This window comes from Dryobates pubescens, chromosome 16, assembly GCF_014839835.1.
Source record: "Dryobates pubescens isolate bDryPub1 chromosome 16, bDryPub1.pri, whole genome shotgun sequence".
NCBI lineage: Eukaryota > Metazoa > Chordata > Aves > Piciformes > Picidae > Dryobates > Dryobates pubescens.
Window position 1 is genome coordinate 10,743,378 of NC_071627.1, and position 21,252 is coordinate 10,764,629.

General features: G+C 40.0%; 1 protein-coding gene across 1 annotated transcript in view; it reads right to left on the reverse strand.

Annotated features, from left to right (window-relative positions):
• SLIT3 (slit guidance ligand 3) overlaps positions 1–21,252 on the reverse strand; it is a 508,252-nt gene that overhangs the window by 105,041 nt on the left and 381,959 nt on the right. The window contains exons 15-19 of the mRNA XM_054168241.1: positions 20,831–20,981; positions 19,556–19,630; positions 10,593–10,736; positions 7,322–7,465; positions 1,109–1,272 (exon numbers count right to left, since the gene is read on the reverse strand). Coding sequence (XP_054024216.1) covers positions 1,109–1,272; positions 7,322–7,465; positions 10,593–10,736; positions 19,556–19,630; positions 20,831–20,981 — 678 coding nt within the window. The remainder of the gene's footprint in view (positions 1–1,108; positions 1,273–7,321; positions 7,466–10,592; positions 10,737–19,555; positions 19,631–20,830; positions 20,982–21,252) is intronic.

Genomic DNA, 21,252 nt, shown 5'->3' on the forward strand with positions numbered 1-21,252 from the left:
AGTCCTGATACAAGATAACGGAATTACCCATAAATGTATGGGCAGGGAGGGAGTCATTTTTATTCAGAAGGCTGGAAAAGCAGGACCAGCCTGCGGAAGAACAGAGAAGATTTTTTTTCTTTCTCCCCAGCTGAGCTTAATAAGCTTAATGACTGGAAACAAGACTCCAAGGTTTTCACAAACCTGCACATATTCTGTTTCCCACTATGTTCTGTGTTTAACACCCTGCCACCATCTACCTTCCATTCACCAAAGCAGTCTGTGTGACAGTATGACACAGAAAGCTCCCAAACGTGGAGTGGCATTTGGTGGACCAGGACTTTCTTTTTTCCCTCCCAGACTAAAAGCAAATTATTCTTTAATGACTGAACATGAGTCCCTTGAGCTCTGAGCCCATGCACCTGGGCCTGTTGCCAGATTGCTTGACCAGAATAGGAATTAACTTCCACTCTAAGTAGGAAACTCCTATCACTCCTCTGGTCTCTTTAGGGGTATGACTAACTGCAGCTCCAGTGTATCAGCTCTTAATAGGCAACTGCAGCCTACAAGTCAAGTTAGCAGTGCATTCATCAGTCAAGTTTTTTCCTTGCTATTTCCCCTAAAATCTGCTTGATCAGAAGACAAAGAACTACCTAGAGAATGAAATAAATGTCAGGATATTTTTAAAAAACCCTATATGGACCCAGCAAAGCATCACTGAGTCATTTCAAATAATATCTGCGTTTTTTTATTTCCCTGGTGGTGAAACTGAACAGTATCCAAATCTAAAAGACTTTCCAAGCAAGCAACATTCCCACTGGCTTCAGGATGTTAACTAAGTGTATGAATAAGGAATTAGAAGGAAGTGCCAGGGTTATACTAAGATTACAAAAAACAGAGCAATTTTCTTGACTAAATTCATTCTTCTATTTATGTGCAGATAGCGGAAATTCAGAAACTGTAAATAAAGAATGAAAAATAAGACTCCTCATAGGGAACAATGATCTTCAGCTCTGTCTTCCTCATCACTAAACCGAAAAGTTTACCATGAAATGTTACTTGATAGGAACAGGACCACACAGAGGTGCCAACATTATCAGAAAAGCCAGAATGAGTTGGATTTTCTTACCATCGCAGGTGAAGTCCTGGATATCTACATCTTGGATTGGAATGTCCTTTAAGAAAAAGGGTCTCAAGCAGCGTGGATTTCCACTGACAATTCTCTTCTTCCTCAACCATTTTCCCAGCCAGGCCAAATGGCAGTTACAATTAAATGAGTTAGCCAACAAATTACTGAAATGGAACAAAACACAACTGCATCAAACATCAACATACGGAAATACTGAAATAGATGCAGAAAGACGACTGATTCCAACTCCAAGCTCTTTCCTACCATCAGCTGCTCTGATACCTTTCTCTATTCTACAGACAGGGGAAGTTCTAAGCAGGTTTTACAGTAGGACTAGGTTTTTAATAAAAATATAGTTATGCATATATATCTATGTTTATAAGCCAAAGTACTTAATAGTACAACTACTGTTTAGGTGTATTTACATCATTACTAGGACCATATCTATAGTGGATTTCAATCCAAGGTACAGCTCATGCGCAAGCTTAAATTCACCTCACACACTACACCCTTGTGTGCATGATCTTCAATGTCATTACTCCAGTAAAGCCATGGAAAAGTTTCCTTAGCACAGGTATTGCTCCCTATGTGTACAGCCAAGCTGGCTTACCACATTGCTCCCTTGGCCCACTATAAACCTGCTTTCCACTTGCCTGTCTTACAGCCCATACAAACCAGGGCCAGGTGGGTGCCACTGGCAACCTAACTTTGGGTTTCCAACTGAAACAGTAAGATTTGCACTCTGTATGTACATAGATATGTATATAACTTAGCACTGTCAGCTTGAGCCACTTCTTATGAAGATGTCTAAGGTTTGTTTATATTTGCAGTGGAAAGTACCTGCTCTGCTTCTTTACAGTGAGGGTAATGGAGCACTGGAACAGGCTGCCCAGGAAGGCTGTGGAGTCCCCTTCTCTGGAGACTTTCAAAACCCACCTGGATGCATTCTTGTGTGGACTACCCTAAGTGATCCTGCTTTAGCAGGGGGGCTGGACCTGATGATCTCTTGAGGTCCCTTCCAACCTCTGATATACTGTGATACTGCCTTGTGAACTTCAAGGTCTGCACAAAATGTTGCAGCAGCTCCTGAAATATCTTTCAAATACTATGGTTTGCAGTACTCAAAACAATAATTTGACAGCCTCCATGAGAGGGATAGATTCTTAATGTAGCTTGGGTTAGCAGAGCTTAAAAGAAGTCCCATTTATCCTGTTATGAAACCATGCAATCACAGACATATAGCAATTTGTAACATAGTATAGAAAAGATATTATTAATTTCTATTCTGTAATAGCTTGTGATCCTTTGAATGCAAGGAGTGGAAGACAGCAGTTATTTTAAGCAAACACCTTTCTGAAGGAACTAGAAGTAGCCCTGAGAATCTTGGGAAAAAGTTTTTTTACTGGAGTCCTGTACTGATATGCCTATCCCTAATTTGTGTGCACAATTTTTTATGACTAAATTTCAGATAAAGGAAAAAGGCTGATAACCCTGGTAAAAAAGGATGGTTAATTATCTCATGTACAAAGACAGGGAGAATCCACAGCCTCAGTCTGGGGCTGTCTCACTGAAGAAAAATGAGCTCTCAGAGCCCCATGTATGGCAAATGAAGTATCTAAACTAACACAGATGGAATTCTCACATCTTATGTAAATAAATTTGAGAGTTATTATTTTGATAATATAGACAAAAAGATGATAGTGAAATTTCTCTAAAGCATAACATATCTCTAGGAAAGAAAATTTTAAGGCCTTTAACAGAACTTCAAATGCAGGTGTAGTAGCTGAAGCCCTTTTAAATCTTCACTTGTGACATACTTTTAGAAACCTAAGCATGTAGTCATAATCAGATCAGGTTTTCAGCTAAGCAATTCCTTCACAAAACAATATAGTGTTGGAGAAAAAACCACGGCACAGTTGAGGTGTGGCAGCAAGAACACAAACCCAAATCAATTCCTAAATTATGTATGTTCTAGGGCAACATCACATGCCCACAATATGATTTACAGCTGCTCTCTGCTTGGTAAAAAAGCATGCTTCAGTTACTGAGCTATCCTGGAGCTCTGGGGGTGCAATTACACATGGATCTAGCACAGACTATTGCATGTGGTCGTAGAAGGAGAACTGTGGGGAGAAGAAAACTTTGCACTATGCTCTGTAAGAAAAATACTCCACCTATTTCATGCTGAGTAGGATTCAAAGGCCAGGCTAACTTGCTGTATAAAGGTGAGAAAATGAACAGGTTAGATAAGAGCTTTCAGATAGCATGTGCAGAAAAGTATTACTCTAAGTCTAGTTTCCTTCTGATCTGTTTTCCATTTTCTTTAATCTGCAATGGGACCACATGCAGGATTCCTCTATATTTTCCATACTCACATACTTTGGCATTAACAGAGTGTTTAAACCAAATGTTTAAACCTCCAATGCTAAGTCAACCAACTCTTCAAAGGCCATTTGTTCCACTAGGGAAGGCAGTGAGATCATATTCATAGAACAGCTTCATAGACACAAATCCTTACAACAAAATAATCCACAACTGGAAACAAAGAGGAGATGTGTACAATCAGCTTTCTGGAAAAGCAGCAGCTTTGCACAAGCAGAGAGCATCTTGCTGGGACATATCCCAAACTTTCAGAAACACTCAAACTTTCTACCTACTTCCATCCAAACAGTAATTATCCCTTTCTACAGAAGAGAGGTTGCTTTGACTTAAAGTGTTGCTGCTCACTAGCTGAGTAGCAGTAACTACCTTCTTCGCAAACACAGGTTAACACGTAGCCCAAAACTGATTAAATCCTTGGATTGAGATGATTTTTTTATTTTTTTTTTAAATGAAGTAAGAAGAAATAAATTGTTACAGATAAAATTAATAGACAAAAAAATATACTCTTCTGAAATTTAAATAATTCTTGGTAAAAATGGACAAATCTATCTTGCTCAATATTAGACAGATCCTCCTGCCACTTTGGCAGCACCTAAATTTTGTCCAACTGCAGAGCATTTAATTTTTGCCTCCATGTAGCATCGTTGAGTTCATCCATGTCTCTACACACATGGTTCTTCCTTGGCAGGACTGAGAGGCAACTTTTGTAAAAAATGTAAGCTCAGGCCTCTCTCAAATGTATCAAATGGGACAAGAGATTCTCTGCTTCACTTGAAATGCCATTGAAAGTCTAGTAAGGCCAATTATTTGCAGAAGTTGTATTCTGGAATCTGGCTATTCAAGTAGAGTTCTCAAATCAAAACCAGCAATGTTACACAGACAATTGTTATAAAAAACTCCTAATTAGTAATCAGAGTTCCTACACGTAAGGTAGTGATTTAGCCGCTATAAACAGAAACAAAACAATCAAGCTTTTAGCAAAAATGTCATACTAACAGTAAATTCAGAAGTGTTTACTCAAGGACACTCACATGTTTTTAAAATCAAGTGGGAACAGAAGTCTTGAGGAATAAAATACACATCTTACTACAAGCGTCTCTTAAAAATTGTGAAGAACACATAGAATATTAACTATTTAAATAGATTCTAGTGGCCTGACAGAAAAAACATGCTGAAACACATCTGGATATTGTTGAAATTCTGTTGAAAACATATCCTGGCATTCGAGTTATGATATTCTAGTTTTGTGTCATTTTGATGAACCAGTTAGCATTCTGGCATTAACTCTATGCAACTGTCATCATTCATGAAAACCCAGCTCTGCTTACAACTGTATTCACTGACTGCAGAAAGACTGAAAGCCATGACTGAACTCTCTATGCAGAAGTAAGAACAAGCTCCAAATTAAGATGCTACAATACCTAGTTTGACTAGGAATTAATGAAAAACTGCCTCTTTTTTCCTTCTTTTGTTTCCCCCCCCCCCACTAGCAACTTACAAAATAGATATTAATAGAATGGCTTAGGTTGGAAGAGACCTCAGAGATCATCTACTTCAAACTCTCTGCCATAGGCATGAGTGCCTCACAACTAGACTCAGCTGCTCAACGCCTCATCCAGCCTGGCCTTTAATACCTCTGGGGAAAGAGCATCCACAACCTTCCTGGGCAGCCTGTTCCAAAGTCTCACCACCCTCATCCTGAAGAATTTCCTAAGATCCAGTTTAAACTTACTCTCCTTCAGCTTAAAACCATTCCCCCTTGTCCCATTGCTAGACACCCTTATGAAGAGTTCCTCTCCAGCCTTCCTTTAGGATTCCTTCAGGTATTGGAAGGCAGTTCTAAGGTTCCCCCAGAGTGAACTACTCTCCAGGCTGAACAACCCCAGCTCCCTCAGCCTATGCTTGTAGCAGAGGTGTTGGATCATCCTTGGATCATTGTTGTGGCCCTCCTCTGGACTCACTCCAACAGCTCTGTGTCCTTCTTACGATGGGTACACCAGAACTGGACACAGTATTCTAGGTGGGGGCTTCCCCTCTTGAAAACTGTAAGCCAGGATGTTACTTTCTGAGCTGTCCATGTTTTGATAATACCAATGAGGCTGACTCACAAAAAGGAATAAGAAGAGAAATACTTTTCTAGTGCTGTAAATATGCCAAGGTAAAAATGGAACTGTTAGTCTTTGTATGAATTCCTGGCTCATATTAATAGATGCAAAAATATGTCATTACAATACCCGATTAACTCCCAACATGTGGGCTGAACAGGAAAAGCAGTCATACTATCTATCTTCAGTAGTGTTGTCATCTAATATATCCACCTACAATGAAATACTGCTAGGAAATGAACACATCTGAATTTTGCATTTATATGTGAAATATCACCATGGCATTAAATCAATGTCTGAAAAAGTCAAAGCACACCTTTCTCTTGTCTGTAGATAAGAGTGAAAATGTGTCCAGGAAGAAACTTTTTCAAGACACAGCTAGGAACCTGCCTTGACCAGCATGATTGTGAGCGAGTGCCAAAGCAATGCATTCTAATTACCAGTAGTTTTAATTGCCATTACTAGAAACTGTAATCATCTCTATGCCTAGATTAGAAAAAATAGAAGAAGAAAAAGGGCTGTCTTCTAACAGAACATGACAGACACTTCAATGCAAACATGGTAGGGACTTTATGTACTGATTCAGTCACACTCCTAAGGGATCCACAGAAGAAGGATAGAGACAATTGCAGGAGAAGCAGGCAGACACTGCTTGCAGCAGAGGGAGAATGAGCTTTCAACAAGTACCACTTGCTCTGACCAGTGTCTTGAAAACAGTCAGTAAAAATAATCTGGTTGTGTGTTTCTCTCTCTGTCCATCAGTTTCAAGGAGGCTTTTGGGACTACAGAAAGTAAATGGAAGAAAAGTCTGTGTTCTTTATGCTGCACGGAGCTAATGCCAAAATGATAACTGGTGAAAGGTTGTAACAAGAAAATTAAAGTGTGAGCAACAAAACAGCTGAGATTGAACACTCCTTTCTTTTCCCAAACATGATGAAGAATACTTTCAAAACCTGGAATGCAATAGCACCAATAGTTTATTTTGTCTGGACAATAAGGATGTATTTTCAGGGTGGTGTGAAGAGAATTAAGCAGAAAACTTCCATTAACAGCAACATCAGGGTCCCCATCACAGCTGGAAACAAAGAGCAGACTGTCTTTCCATATTCATCAGTCTGCACATTATTAAAATGGACACACTACAAAAAGCATGTAAACATTTTTAAGTAGCAAGGGAAATACTTCAAAGAAGGGTTGAGAAATATAAGAGAATTGTCAGAAAAGCTTAGGTTGGGATTTTTGAATTAATGTTCAGTAGGACATGAGGATTTTGTCTGCTTAGGCTCTTCTGAAAATCTAAGCAATAACTAGCAGATTTCTCCTGACAGTTATCTAATTTAACTGAAATCCAAGAAAGATGTTCTTACCAAATTATACTCTACTGAAACTGAAGTAGCTTCAGGGCATTAGCTATGCAGTTCGGAATCTGCAGTGGCTGTTTTACAGGACCTTCTGCTGTGCTTTGCGCTGGTATAACATGCAGTCATCCTGCCCGAGGCTGGCAACCTCAAAGTTTCGTCAGCCACTCCAGATGAAGCAATTCAGATGTTTTTCTAAATCACACCTTGAGACCTCCACCCCTGTGATTTCAGTAGGATGGGCTCTAAACGAGCTTTTCCATATTTAAACCATAAGTATTTTGATTTTGAAACTCAAATGTTGTCTTAAATGGAGAGCAAGGAGCAACAGCAGTGTGACATGTTTGTACCAAAAAAAGATAACTTACATTGTAGACAAAGAGACTAATGTGCTGAAGGCTCCAGGGGTGATAGTGCTGATGTGATTGTCATACAGAGAAAGAAGCCTCACGGAGCTCAGTCCAGCAAAGGTGTCATTGTTTATACAGCTGATAGAGTTGCTCCTCAGCATCCTGCAAGGATTAAAAGAGGGCATTAGGAATTACTGGGAGGGGGTATAATTTCAAGAAATAAGCATCTTAGTGCATCAACAGATACTTTGGCACGCACTATACTCTATTGATTGCTGAAGTACAACACAGATATGGGAGGGCTGGATGCAATGTAAACATTGTCTCGTGAATTTAAAATGCATTTCTTCCACACAACATCAGAGCCCATTGGGAGCTCTGCATCTGAAAGAAGTATGCAACTAAAAACTGTGCTAGGTGGCAAACTTGAAATAAAACCTGAAGTCTTAATTTAGCAAATATCTGACAGTAAGTATAGATGTATTTCAGAGATCAGTTGAGAAAGACTGCCAGAATTATATGAAAATAGCAATATTAGCTGCATTACTTCTATCATGGATGACTTTTGTAATCCATACTGCAAAAGTATGGAAGGAAACAGTATCCTCAGCAGAAATCAAGGAATAGCTTAGGAAAGATTTCCAGACCTAACACAAGCTCTGAAATGTCATTATAACCATTAATTGACATGACAGAAAGTAGTAACCATCCTACAAATGGTCTTTGCTCAGTGCCTGTACCCGATGAATCAGTGCTATGTTCTGGAAGATGCATCTCTCTGAGTTGTTATGGAAACAATGAACTCGACGATAAAGTCTAATTAATCTGAAAGATTGTAGGAGCTTCTTTCACTCCACAGAAAAAGAGCCTTATGTGTGTTTATTACACTGCATGCCAATCAACATCTGGGTCTGTAAACATCACTACACAGTTATGATATTCCTACTTAGGTGAAAAATTATTCACTAATTAAAGCATACCAACAAAAATCACCAAAATATATTCAGTTCTTGTTGCTATTTCAGTGAATTGATCCTCCAAATTGAGGAGGATTAATTCTTGGCATCAGATTCATGCAGTGAACAATGAAAATTCAGTGTCCCTTAGAAGTCTGAATTTAAATCTCAGAAGGCATCTGCCAGTTGGGTGTTTAGAAGCTACATCAATAGATACTTGGAAAACACCAGAAAGATTAGGTATGGCTGGGAGGAAATTCACAGTGTGATCACAAACACTCAGTGTTCAAGAACTGAACATGACATTGCTTTTGTATTACTGTTTTGTATGTACAGTTGCCATCACAAACACTGTCTTCTCAATACTTGTGGTATTGCAACAGGGATGAAACTATCAGAAATGGGTCACAGGGCACAGAGACACACACCATACATATGGTGTACTAGGCTGCCTGAAAACCAGGTCAAGACCACAAGCTCTAAAATTAACAGGGTAGTAAATAAAGACCCACAGTGGTTTAGTAGCAGCAGGAAATGTTTTTTTTCTGTCCTGCCTGTAAAGTATCAGGCAAGTAGTACTGCAAGATGGGATGATCCAATTTGGATGCCAAGGTATCTTGCACAGTGACTTACCACATTTCAGGGAATGCACAGCCTTTTAAAAAGTGGACCATGACTCTGTCCAATGTGGCCTCTTTGCAAAAGACCACAATTTTAATGCTCAAAGAAAGTCAATTAATGGATAGAAATAAAAGTCCCTCAAGCTAAATCCTTTGGTTTCATATCATGGTTCACCATGCACTGTATGCCCTTCCTGAAGGAAAACTTATACTTGGAGATCCTCATATCATGCTGTGTATATTTAGACTGCTTTATCAGCTAAGGGGAAATGTAGGTCAGGTCAGCAGGATGGCTTGAATGTTAAGCATCTTTTTATTAAAAAATGCTGAATTTTCTTAAGGAGCACTGCCACAGGCTGCTTTACTGTATAAAAATTAATTTACTATCTATGGCCGGTATTTTCAAATCCTTCACTAAAGTGCGTAAATTAAATCAAAGAACAGATGGCTGAGAGCATAGGAAAAAATATTAAAGGAACAGCAAAAGAAAAGTTCTCTGTTCATCATTATGGGCCAAAATCCTTGAAGTGAAACTTTGATTTCTTTGTACACATGAGTAAGGACTTAAAGGAATTGTTCAATGATAGTTTGCAACATAAGAATTATTTGCTGTTAATGACTACATTGCAGATTTTAAATTGCATTTTGATTTCAAGTCTGTTTAGTGATAGCATCCAGTTTGTCAAGTGCTTGTTTTCTACAGCTGAAAGACTACAGGAGAGGTCTTTTTCACATACAGATCACACAGATCATCTGCCCTGAGTCTTTGCTGTCACCAGAAGCCTAGTCCCTGCCTGTTTCTCAGGGTGGTGGATGGGGTGGATTAGACACCACTTTGAAATCTTGTCTGTGATCCTTCTTTCAATATAACTTTTAATGTGAAAATAAATGAATGTGAGGTACTATGAGTTTATGTCTAAGTGCTAGTTCTCAGAAATAAATTACAAAGGTTGCCTAAGCACACAAGTAATACCAAACTGATTTCTGAAGCATTTGGGCTCTGCATCTCCTTCACACTCTCCCCAGTCACAACCACATTAATAGTATACCCATACGTAATTTTCATGGTTTTGGTATGGGGAAGAAAAAGCATGCTGTGGCTAGTCCAAACCCATGCCTGTGGGCTGCTACATCTAGTGCAAAGGGAGTGGCCAACTACCTCTGTCAGCAGGACCTGTAACAGTTTGGTTATGCCTGCCTTAAAGTTGCTTAGGTATACCTGTTTTGGTGTCAGCTGTAACTTTTTGTTTCTCCCTATCTACTCAGGTCATGTAATTTGTAGGATATTAATTTTAGGTTTCTAGCCAACTCAGAGGCTTGGTTTAAAAAGACTAACAATTCCAGCTTGGTTGGAGGTGGAATGGGAGGATGGACTAATAGATAGTAAACATGTTCCTACATGCCTTGTTTCCATAGGAAATAAGAAACTAATAAAAAATATTAAATGACTGAAAGGTCCCAAAATTTGACCTATGAGGGGTTCACCATCATGGTATTTCTGAAATTCTTGAAAATCTATTCTCACAGAAACAGCAGCTAAATCTCAAACCTATCCAGGATAAGAAACGTATATTGAAGACTTCCCAACAGTGACAAGACGACCCTGCCATAGAGCTTGTTGTCTAGTAGCAGATATTTTAGCAGGCATTGCTGAACTTGAGCACTCCCACTCAACTTACAGAGCAACAGACAAAGACAGGTCTTAGTACTTACAGTGTCTTCAGCCCTGTGAGGCCTCTAAACATTCGTCCATGCACTGATTCCAGTTGATTCTCTGTCAGAATCAGTTCCTGCACTCCTGAAGCTCCATCAAATGTGCCTTCTCGGATCTCCTTGATCTTATTATTGCTAAGATTTCTGGAAGGATACAATCAGTCAAAGCAAAAAAAAATTATTATAATGTTTTATTCCAAACATAGGTCATCACACTAGAAGGAGGAAGATTGAAAGAACATGTGCCTTTTATTCTTATCTAAAGAGACATTCATTCAACAAGAGCATATAGAAGTTAAAAAGTAGATCTACTGTACTTAAAAATAGCTTCCCTTCATTGCAGTTTTGGGTTTTTCAATTTAAGAGAAACAGAGATCTGCTGGAGAGAGTCCTGCTTTGAGGATGATTGTGGGACTTGAACATCTCTCCTACGAAGAAAGACTGAGAGGCATGGAGATGTTTAGTCTGGAGCAGAGAAGACTGAGAGGGGATTTAATAAATGTCTATAAATACCTGAGGGGTGGGTGTCAAGATGAAGGTGCCAGGCTCTTTTTGGCAGAGCTCAGTGATGGGACAAGGAACAATGGGTACAAGCTAGAGCACAGGAGGTTCCACCTCAATACAAGGAGACACTTCTTTATGGTGAGAGTGACAGAGCACCTGGAACAGGCTGCCCAGAGAGGTTGTGGAGTCTCCTTCACTGGAAACTTTCAAAACCTGCCTGGATGCATTCCTGTGTGATCTGGCCTAGGTGACCCTGCTCTGACAGGGTGGTTGGACTTGACAGTCTCTGGAGGTCCTTTCCAACCCCTAACATTCTGTGATTCACTGAACAAAACTAGAATTCTATCAGATATATTAAGGTCATTTAAATTTATGGAATTACCAGATGTTATACCTGACGTCACTCTCGCTTATAAGGGTTATCAGGGATAGAGTAAGCGAGAGTTTCTAACATCTGATTCATGTCCCTGAAGTTGTGGACCATGCATGGGACTGGGTGCTCATCTGCTTAGAAGCAGCTAATGTTTCTACCATTGAAATAGGTAGCAGAGATTGAAACATGGACCACTATTATCTACTACACCCGGACCTTTACTGTTCACAAACTCAGCACATCACATAAAAATGTGCAACTGCATGCAGCTGATTCAAATTCTAGAATACATACTCGTGAACTCCCAGGCACCTGAATTTAACACTGCTGCTCAAAATGAAATGAGGCTCACTTAATTCTCAATTGCTCCTGCAATATACAGCATAATTTTCTAAATATTTACTCTGCCTATACAGTCTCGAGATGTTTGCTTATAGATCAACATCAGAAAACTTCAATCTAAAAAGTCAAATGAAGTTCTGGTGAAATACAAAATTGATCTTCTGAATATTTCATATTTGTGGAAAACCCACTGAACAGAAAACTTCTAAACAATAAAATAACATTAGAGATGCATAAAAATAAATGGCATTTAATTATTTAACACATTTTTACAAAAGCACAGTAAAACCTTGGATCTCAGTCCTTCAGGCATCTCCAATGACACCCTCTAACAATTATGTTGAATAATCCTACTTTTTTATCTCCATGACAGGAAACATTACCCTTTGTGTTACTGCCTACAACAAAGTAGGGAGAGTAAAAGAGATACTCTTGCTCCTATAAAGATGCCAAATTCATAGAATCATGAAATCCTAGAATATCTTAGGTTGGAAGGGACATCAGAGATCATCTACTCCAACCTCTCTGCCATGGGCAGGGACACCTCTCAAATAGACTCAGCTGCTCAAGGCATCATCCAGCCTAGCTTTAAACACCTCCAGGAAGGGGACATCCACACCCTCCCTGGGCAACCTCACCACCCTTGTACTGAAGAACTTCTTCCTAAGATCCAGTCTAAACCTACTCTCCCTCAGCTTAAAACCCTTTCCTCTTGTCCTGTCTCTAGACACCCTTGTGAAAAGTCCCTCTCCAGCTTTCCTGTAGGATTCCTTCAGGTATCGGAAGGCAGCTCTAAGGTCCCCCAAGAGTGGTCTCTTCTCTAGGCTGAACAACCCCAGCTCCCTCAGCATATGCTCATAGCAGAGGTTTCCAGCCCTTGGATCATCTTTGTGGCCCTTTTCTGGACCAGCTCCATGTCCTTCTTATGACAGGGACACCAGAACTGATGGATGTAGTATTTGAGATGCAGTCTCACAAATTCCAGCACTGTTACTCATACTGAATAGCAGACTATTCCAACAGTGACCCCAGTACACATGCACCACGAGCAATTGTTCCCAAATACAATTCCAGGTGATTCTAACCACATGACAAGGTATCAGATTAACACCTGCACTACTCTGCTCAGAAGAATGGGAAATCTTGTTGGGAGAAAAGTTGACAGAAGACATGGCAACAAGGCAGCTTGGCCTCAGATAAAAATAATGTTGGTCTTGCTCTTTGCAGAAGTCATCACTTAATAAAATAAGAAAAAAGTTGAGCCTTGGAGATACGTTTCATGTGGGAAACTTGAGTGCACTGGCTTATGTCTGCTGAACAACTGTCAGATAGTGGGCCCTATAGCATGTGGCCCATCACCTCTTGTGCATTCTGTGATCAGAAAGAATAGGAGTATGCCAGCATTCAGCCAAAAATAACACTAAAACATATAGAAATACTTACATGCAGATTTTGCTTTCCAAAAGTTTAGTACTTTGTGCTAAGGCTCACATGAAGAGTTTATGTTCAGTGTCAAAGCAAGTCAAGGAAGGATATTCTGACATATGTATTTAATTTTGGGGCTCAGCTATTTCTCTAGTGGAAATGTTTATAGCTCAGCATCTCTTTTGAATGCTGGCACAAACAAATGCTCCAAATGATCCCTTTCCTGGGAAAGATCATGCCACGACACATATTTGCACAGAAATAAAAGAGTAAATGTGTAAATGTTTGCGGTGGGAAGGGAGGATGAGTTACAACAATACATGAAGACTTTGAGTTTCAGTTCACAGACTACAAACTGACCTGTAACTGTAGTTACAAAGTTTTATTACTTAGCTTCTACCATCTTGAAGGTACGTAGTCAAATATATTCTAAAACACAGATGCAATTTTAACAGATGATTAGATACCTAAGGGAAATGAGAGCTAACACTGGAGAAAAAGACTGGGCATAATTTACCAGGGAATCAGCACCTTTGTACAATCCAAATCATCTGAATTTTAATTGCTGTCAAAGAATTTCTGCAGATAGGTAACCACCCAAATATGCCAGCAGTTTAGAAGCAGCCAATTACATATGCCTTTCACATGCAAAACAAATTTTGAAAATCCAAGATTATATGCTGTGGTCAACTCAAAGTTGCAAGGCAGAGAAAAGTCAGGTTTTACAATACTACTAAAGGTAAAGACGACACCGCCCTGCAATCCTGTGTGGAGTATTATCAAAGCAGATGTTCTGCCAACCTGGATTTTGTTATTTGTCTTCCTGAATTAAAGCTTCCCATGTCAGACAGAAATAAAAAAAGTATGTGACAGCACTCATTAACTTAAAAAAATAAATGTAACCTCCTTAAAGCCTGACCTACTAGAATAATAAACATGAGAAATTACATACTTTTCAGTCCAGAATTGCCAGCAAAAATAATCAGCTGATATAAACTTTGAAAAATGAAAGCAGTGAAACTTTTACCTGCTTTGCAACTCAGAGAATTCTACCCTTCCCAGCACTAAAAAAATCTTTTATATGTGATCATAGCACTTGAAAAGGAATTTCTTTATCAGGAAAACAAACTTTCCAAGGTACTTTACAGCAAACTCCCATTCTGGAAAAGCTCCATCCTCTTGCTACACTAAGCTTCTATAAGGAATTCTTGAAATACTGGAAGACAGTGGAAAAGAAAACTAGTCTTGAGTATTTCCCAAGATACCTATGCCCTTTGGCAAGACCCAAATGGGTACCTATAGTCCATCTGGTTGTTCAAGAAAGGCTATTGCTTCCGTAAGGACACCCTAATCTACCCTGGTGATAACATTTAATCCTATTTCCAGACTTTTATTTTGGGCAAGAGGTCAAAAAACATTTTCAGAAGGCCTGGGTCTACTTCATGTGGGACTGTGAAGAGGAAATGAAGAGATCTGAGAAGCTATCAAGGTGACATTGTTCACACAGCTCACTTTTCAGTCAAATTTTACTTACTTTATGGCTAAAGTTTATAATAATATTATTTCTGTTGATCTTGTAATTTCAACACAGAACAAGCTGCATTCTGTTCAGACTTAACAGAACCATTCATCCTGCTGGAGCAGTTTTAACATGCCAGCATGCTATTCATTGATATGCCTTACCAACACCTTTCCCAACAGGACAACCACCTGAGTGCAGTCCAACTGCAAGGGCTCTGCTTAGTCTCACCTTGAACCTTGTAGTTTTAGCATACAAACAGCCTGGTCCAAGTGGGGATTTCCCTAGAATATTTCTGTCTATTGGTGAGATGCTTGGAATTCTTAATATATTTGTTAGGAGAAAAACCCTGATGCTGCTGCATTCTCCTGGAGGATGCTGAGAAAGTTTTACAGCTTTTACCACAGTCTGGCTGGCTTTTACAGAGTGACTTTTCTTAGAAGCACGATGGCACTGGAAGACATAAATACTACAGATAGTGCAGCACACCCAGTGACACTCCTACGTTCATTTAGCAGAGCAGGTTGATGCCTCCCTGAATAAAAAGGGAGGCACATGATGCCATGCACCACAACATACTCTACCAGTTTCAGACAATAAAGTTCATTTCTGAATAATGAAAGAACAAATGTGAGGATATGCCTAGGATGCAAGTAAAATCTGAATCCTCCTTAAGGTCTAATTTACGGACCACCTCAGAGAGTAAACCACAACTATACTTAAGCATAATGTAAGATGAGGAGGCACCAAGATGAAACACCATCAAGAGGAAGGAAGAGCTAATTCCTCTCTGGAATGATGCTGGAACTTGACGAGCCCCAGTGGAATCCCAGTACTCTTGAAGTAGTTTCTCTGCGAATTTCCTTGATGTAGATCTGTCACTAGGCTTAAACTGAAGGATAATCAGAAGGCAATCATTCAGATACCACTCAGATATCCAGATTCCAGATATTCAGATTCATTTTAGAAGAAAGTGAGATTAAATGAAGAAAAAAGAAATAAAGTAATTTAGGCTAATTACATTAGTGATGAGATGGCACTCTGAGCAACCTGATCTAGTTGAAGATGTCCTTGCTCACTGCAGGGGGCGGACTAGATGAACTTTAAAGGTCCCTTCAAGTCCAAAGCATTCTATGATTCTATAATGGTCTAGCACTGCAAAGCTCTGAGCCGTTTTCTTAAGCCTAGGAAGCAATGCAAATTCCAGACAGATTCCTCTGCCTGCTGTTTTCCTTTAACACTTGAACAGACATGGAATATGAGACAGAGTAAATATTGCCAATCAAATAACAGTAAAATTCCTTGTCCCCTGCACACACTAAAAAATGGAAGTTTGATCGATACTTTTCCTCCTTAATTTAATAACAGCAGTTAGCAGGAAGACTTAATGAAGAGCACACGCATCACATTCCTGCCACACACACACACAGCTACAGCATCAATAGATAAGGCAAGAGCAACTCATGTCATCTGCCTGGACTTTTGTAAAGCATTTGATACTGTCCTGCATGACATCCTGGTCACCAAATCAGAAGAAGTATGGATTTGAGGGGTGGGCCACTGGGTAGATAAGGAATTGGCTAAATGGCCACACTCAGAGAATTGTGGTCAATGGCTCAGCGGTCATTACTGGGAGACTGCTGCTGTTTAACATCTTTGTTGGTGACATGCACAGTGGCACTGAGGCGCCCTCAGCATGTCTGCAGATGACACCAAGCTGTGTGGTCTGGCTGACACACTGGAGGGAAGGGATCCACCCACAGGGAATTGGACAGGCTGGAGAGATGGGCCCAAGGCAACTTTGTGAAGTTCAACATGGCCAAATGCAAGGTCCTTGGGTTGGGGCAATCCCACAACCAAATATAGGCTGGGTGAGGAGCAGCTCAAGAGTGGTCTGGAGGAGAAGGACTTGGGGGCATCAGGTGATGGAAAACTCCACATGAGCCAGCAGTGGTCAATGGCAGCACAGAATGCCAACCATGTCCTGGGCTGCATCAAAAGCAGTGTGAGCACTAGGAATAGGGAGGTGATTCTGCCTCTCTACTCTGCTCTCAGCAGATCCCACCTGGAGTATTGCATCCAGTTCTGGTGCTCCCAGTATAAGACAGACATAGAAGAACTGCTGGAGTGAGTCCAGAGGAGGGCTGCAAAGATGATCAGAGGGCTGGATAAGCTCTGCTCTGGGGACAGGCTGAGAGAATTGCGGATGTTCAGCCTGGAGAAAAGAAGGCTCTGGGGAGACCTTATAGCAGCTTTCTAGTACCTGAAGGGGCCTACAAGAAAGCTGAGAAAGAACTTTTTACAGGGGCTTGTAGTAATAGGATGAGAGGATGAAGTTTGAGGAGGGCAGATTTAGACTAGAAATAGGGAAGATTCCTTCCAGTGGGGGTGGTGAGACACTGGAACAGGTTGCCCAGGGAGGTTGTGGATGCACCCTCCTTGGAGATGTTCAAGGCCAACCTGGATGAGGCCTTGAGCAACCTGGTCTAGTGGAAGGTGTCCCTGCCGTGGCATGGGAATTGGAACTGGATAATCTTTAAGGTCTCTTCCAACTTAAGCCATTCTATGAAAAAACGAAGTCGAGTTTGGCTCTGCACAGATCAAGCCACTGAGTAAGGTTACAGGTGAAATGTTGCACTCCACATAGGCAAGCCCATCATTTTCACAAAATCCCTTTATTCAAATTGAGATACTTCTTTGAAACATCAGATAGAAGAAATCAGCTCAACTACAAAGACTACCTAAAGAGTCTCTGCTCAGAGGCTGACACTAAAAATCCATATTCAAGGTACTTTCTATGAGATGTAGGGCACAACTTTTTTTCCCCATCCATTTGAACTGCACCTGTACATCTTGGTTCTCATTGCCTACCAAGAACGGAGCAGAAAGTCTTACAAAATCTCCCACAAAGCTGCTTTATGCTGCATTTAGGCATAACAATACAGCCCTGCAGAGGCATCTCTCCCACCTGAAGTGGCTGATGGGAACAAGAAGGACAGCACCACAACTTGTCTATGGTAAGTTTTACACAAAAAGAAAGAAATTATTCCAGCTATCACACCTCTCCAATTTTCAACCCATAAATCCTGAAAGTTTGACAAGGACAGATGCTTTCCAATCTGTGTGTACATTTATATACCCTGCATTTTTCATTCCAGTTAACTATCTACTTACAGACAACAGACCACTTTAACACTGTCAACAACTTCTAAGTATGTTGCAGCTACAACTTACGGATCATCCATAAAATACAAGGCTAACGTATGTGATTAATTCCCCAAGTCTGGTGGTCTGTACTTGCACAAACAGTCCCCACTCCCAAACCTTCCATGCTGTACCTTGTGACCGTTTGAGGCTGTGCCTTTAAGAAAGGGATAGTGTTGGAACACTCTGGCTGAATGTTTTGGTATCAAAATGAAAACATGATATTCTAAATGAATTTCATTGGTAGATTGGTAGAATGCAACTTTAAGTTTTAGTGCAGTTGGAATTTTTCTCAGTTCCAGCCTGTTCTGCCTTTCCAGCCTGTCTGCTTCTGAGCAAACTATCCAGAATGACCGTGAGATAAGCAAAACTAATCCCTGCATGTGCTTTGAAGCCTAATAAGAACTCTCTTCCTTAATAACTGCCTTTCTTTCTCTCTCTAACCCCTTTTTGGGAAAAAAGGGAGGTAGGGGGAGAGAGGAGGAGATATGGGGGTGGGGAACCCATCTCTGTCCAGAGGAGGGAATTATGTTGTGTTATTTTCCTTTGCTGTATATTTCTATATATATTGTAAATACTGTATATATTGTGTTATATATAACCTGCATTCCATATATGCTTGTAAATATAGCTTTGCTTCTCCGACTGAGTTAGCTGTGGTTTCTTTCTCTGTGGGGGAGGGAGAGCTAGGCCTTCTCTCAATCCACCACACACCTGAAACACTTGCAGAAATAAAACTGATGTAAGATTCCCACTACAGTTTTCTCCAAAGGCCCTGAGATCCTTCATGGATTTAAATGGCTAGGAAGCCACAGATGGCAGAAATTATGTGAAAGGAATGCAGAACAAAAAGCCAGCTTGGTTGGCTGGCTGGTTTCCCTGAATTACCTTGGCACTAGCAATGACATCTTACTAAAATTAAACAGTTAGATAAGGCATTAGGTCATAGGGTTAAAACTTTAAATAACTTCAGAAAGATCCATTTAGAAGACTATCACGAGGTATCTAACATATTCTCATCTTCCCAAAACACAGTTTGTGTTAAATATATACATTGGACTGTGCCAGGACTCAGGCACAATTCTGTTAAACAGAATTATACAGATATATTGGAATGACTGATCTCTAAAGTAGCTAATTATTGTTTCAGATAGAAGAATCAATGACTGAAAGAAGTTACCTTCATCTATACCTTGTCCTATGTTTTTCCATATGTGTATTTGAAATCATCACAGTAGTTGGGAGTGACAAAATACATTCAAAATACAAAACCAAAGCACTAAACTTTGTAGCACCTCTAACAACAAGCATGTATCTCAATAAATTCTGGGACAGAATTTCCTTCAGTCTCCATGAGTCAAAGACTTTAATACAAAGAGCCTAAAGTATACTGAAATGTCAGTCCAGGTATCTTCATCTGTCAGTGTGATTTAACTGGCCTGTCCATCTAACAAGCAACTCATTCAGTGTTCTTAAATTCCTATTGAAGAAGTGATTGCTGGTCCTGCAGTATTAAATCATGAAAATATCATCCCCTCCTCTTTCCTTATGATCCAAGGCAGCATGTACTCTAACAAACAAGTGACTCAAACTTACATTTTTCTGAGGTTGGGCAATTTCTTGAAGAGTCCAATAGCTTCCAACACAGAAATTTCATTGTCATTCAGACGCCTGATAGGAAGAAACAAAGAGACATTTAGTACTTCACAGATATCTATAGATATATCTCTGTGACATACAGGGCTGCCACACAGAGAAGTATGACCTTTGTTAAGCAAGACACTATCTGCCATCTCAGACTCCTAGAAAAGCATTTGGCTTTGAAGGGAAGGGAACACAGAAGATTGTAAAGGTTGAGGATACCACTAAGAGTGTGATGGCAAAGGACAGCGTCAGAATGACGCCTTCTGACAAAGCACAGGATAAGGGATTATTAACCTTAACCATTACACAGCCTTGTTTGCATGACTAAACCTCCCTCAAGTATTCTGCTGCAGAAGACATACAATTGGAGCTGTGAAGGGGTCTGATATGAGGTCCCTTCCCATCAAAGTCTACTGGTCTTCAAGACTAATGCAAAGATCTCTGTCTTGGCAGGCTTGCAACACAAAATTCTTTCTCTGATTACGTACAGCTCAATTTTCCTATGTAGCTTCATTGCTGTTTCTGGATGTCTCTCATGTTTTACTGTCTCAACTTCTGATGAACAGGTTTTTTGGGGGGGATTAAATGTAATACTTTAAGTATAATAAATAGAATACTAACACAAGAAGAGAACTTTGCTTGAAGGGATTAATAATAAAACAACCAGACTCTTCAGCTACTAAATAATAAATATTTTTTCTCATCATACTCTTTAGCACTATCTATGTTTGTAACTGACGACTCTCTGACAGCAAATAAAGTTCATAAAATCACTTATAGCTTAACAATACATTAGTTTTAGTGAAAGCCATTTCACCCAAGTAGCAGCTACTGCTGAGACAGAAAAAGCTCCAGATCACAGATTTAACTCAAAAGGGTCAGTCCATTTCTTGAATAAGAAAGACCAGATGCAAAGACAAAAGACTCAAAGGTAGAATGGGAAGGAACCATATAGCTTGGGCCACATAACAAGTCAGCACATCAAGAAGGCCCAGGCAGGCAGCTGATGCATAGCACCATGGCTCCTTTCTTATCCCCACAGCTGGCATGAATGCTAAGGAAATAAAAGAGTTGTGGTGCTCCTTTGAAATCAAATCAACTTCCCCTTTTTCACACAGGGATTAAAGCAGAAGGTGCCTTCAATTAGTCTGAGTCCCTTTTACAGCCTTTAAAACCTAGGAAAACCAACATTCCCTGCCGAGCACATGCTGGGGAGCCAGCACTTACAGATCAGTAGTATATTCAGGAAGGTGACTGGGTAATCGGGTGAGTTTTTGGTTAGAGCAGTCTACAATTGTTCCTTCGCAGCGACACTTCTCGGGACAGACCAGGTCCATGAAACACTTCCCAGTGAATTTGCTTCTGTAATCCTCTGACCCTGCAATGAAAGGAAAATAGATTTCAGCAAACAGTTCCTGATAGCTGCAGCAATCAGAGATTTTTTGGAATATATTCTCAACACAGCCTCTTGTCAGCTCGCAGATCCTGCACACAATTTTAATACTTGCCAAAGACTTTAGTTCAGCAATTTTTCAAGTTACTCCCAAGACTAGTCTCTGTTTTTATACTCTTCCCTTGATATATTAATTACTTGTCTAACAAGCATACCTGGTAAGATATTTTTTGAAGTACATATAATTAGCACTTGG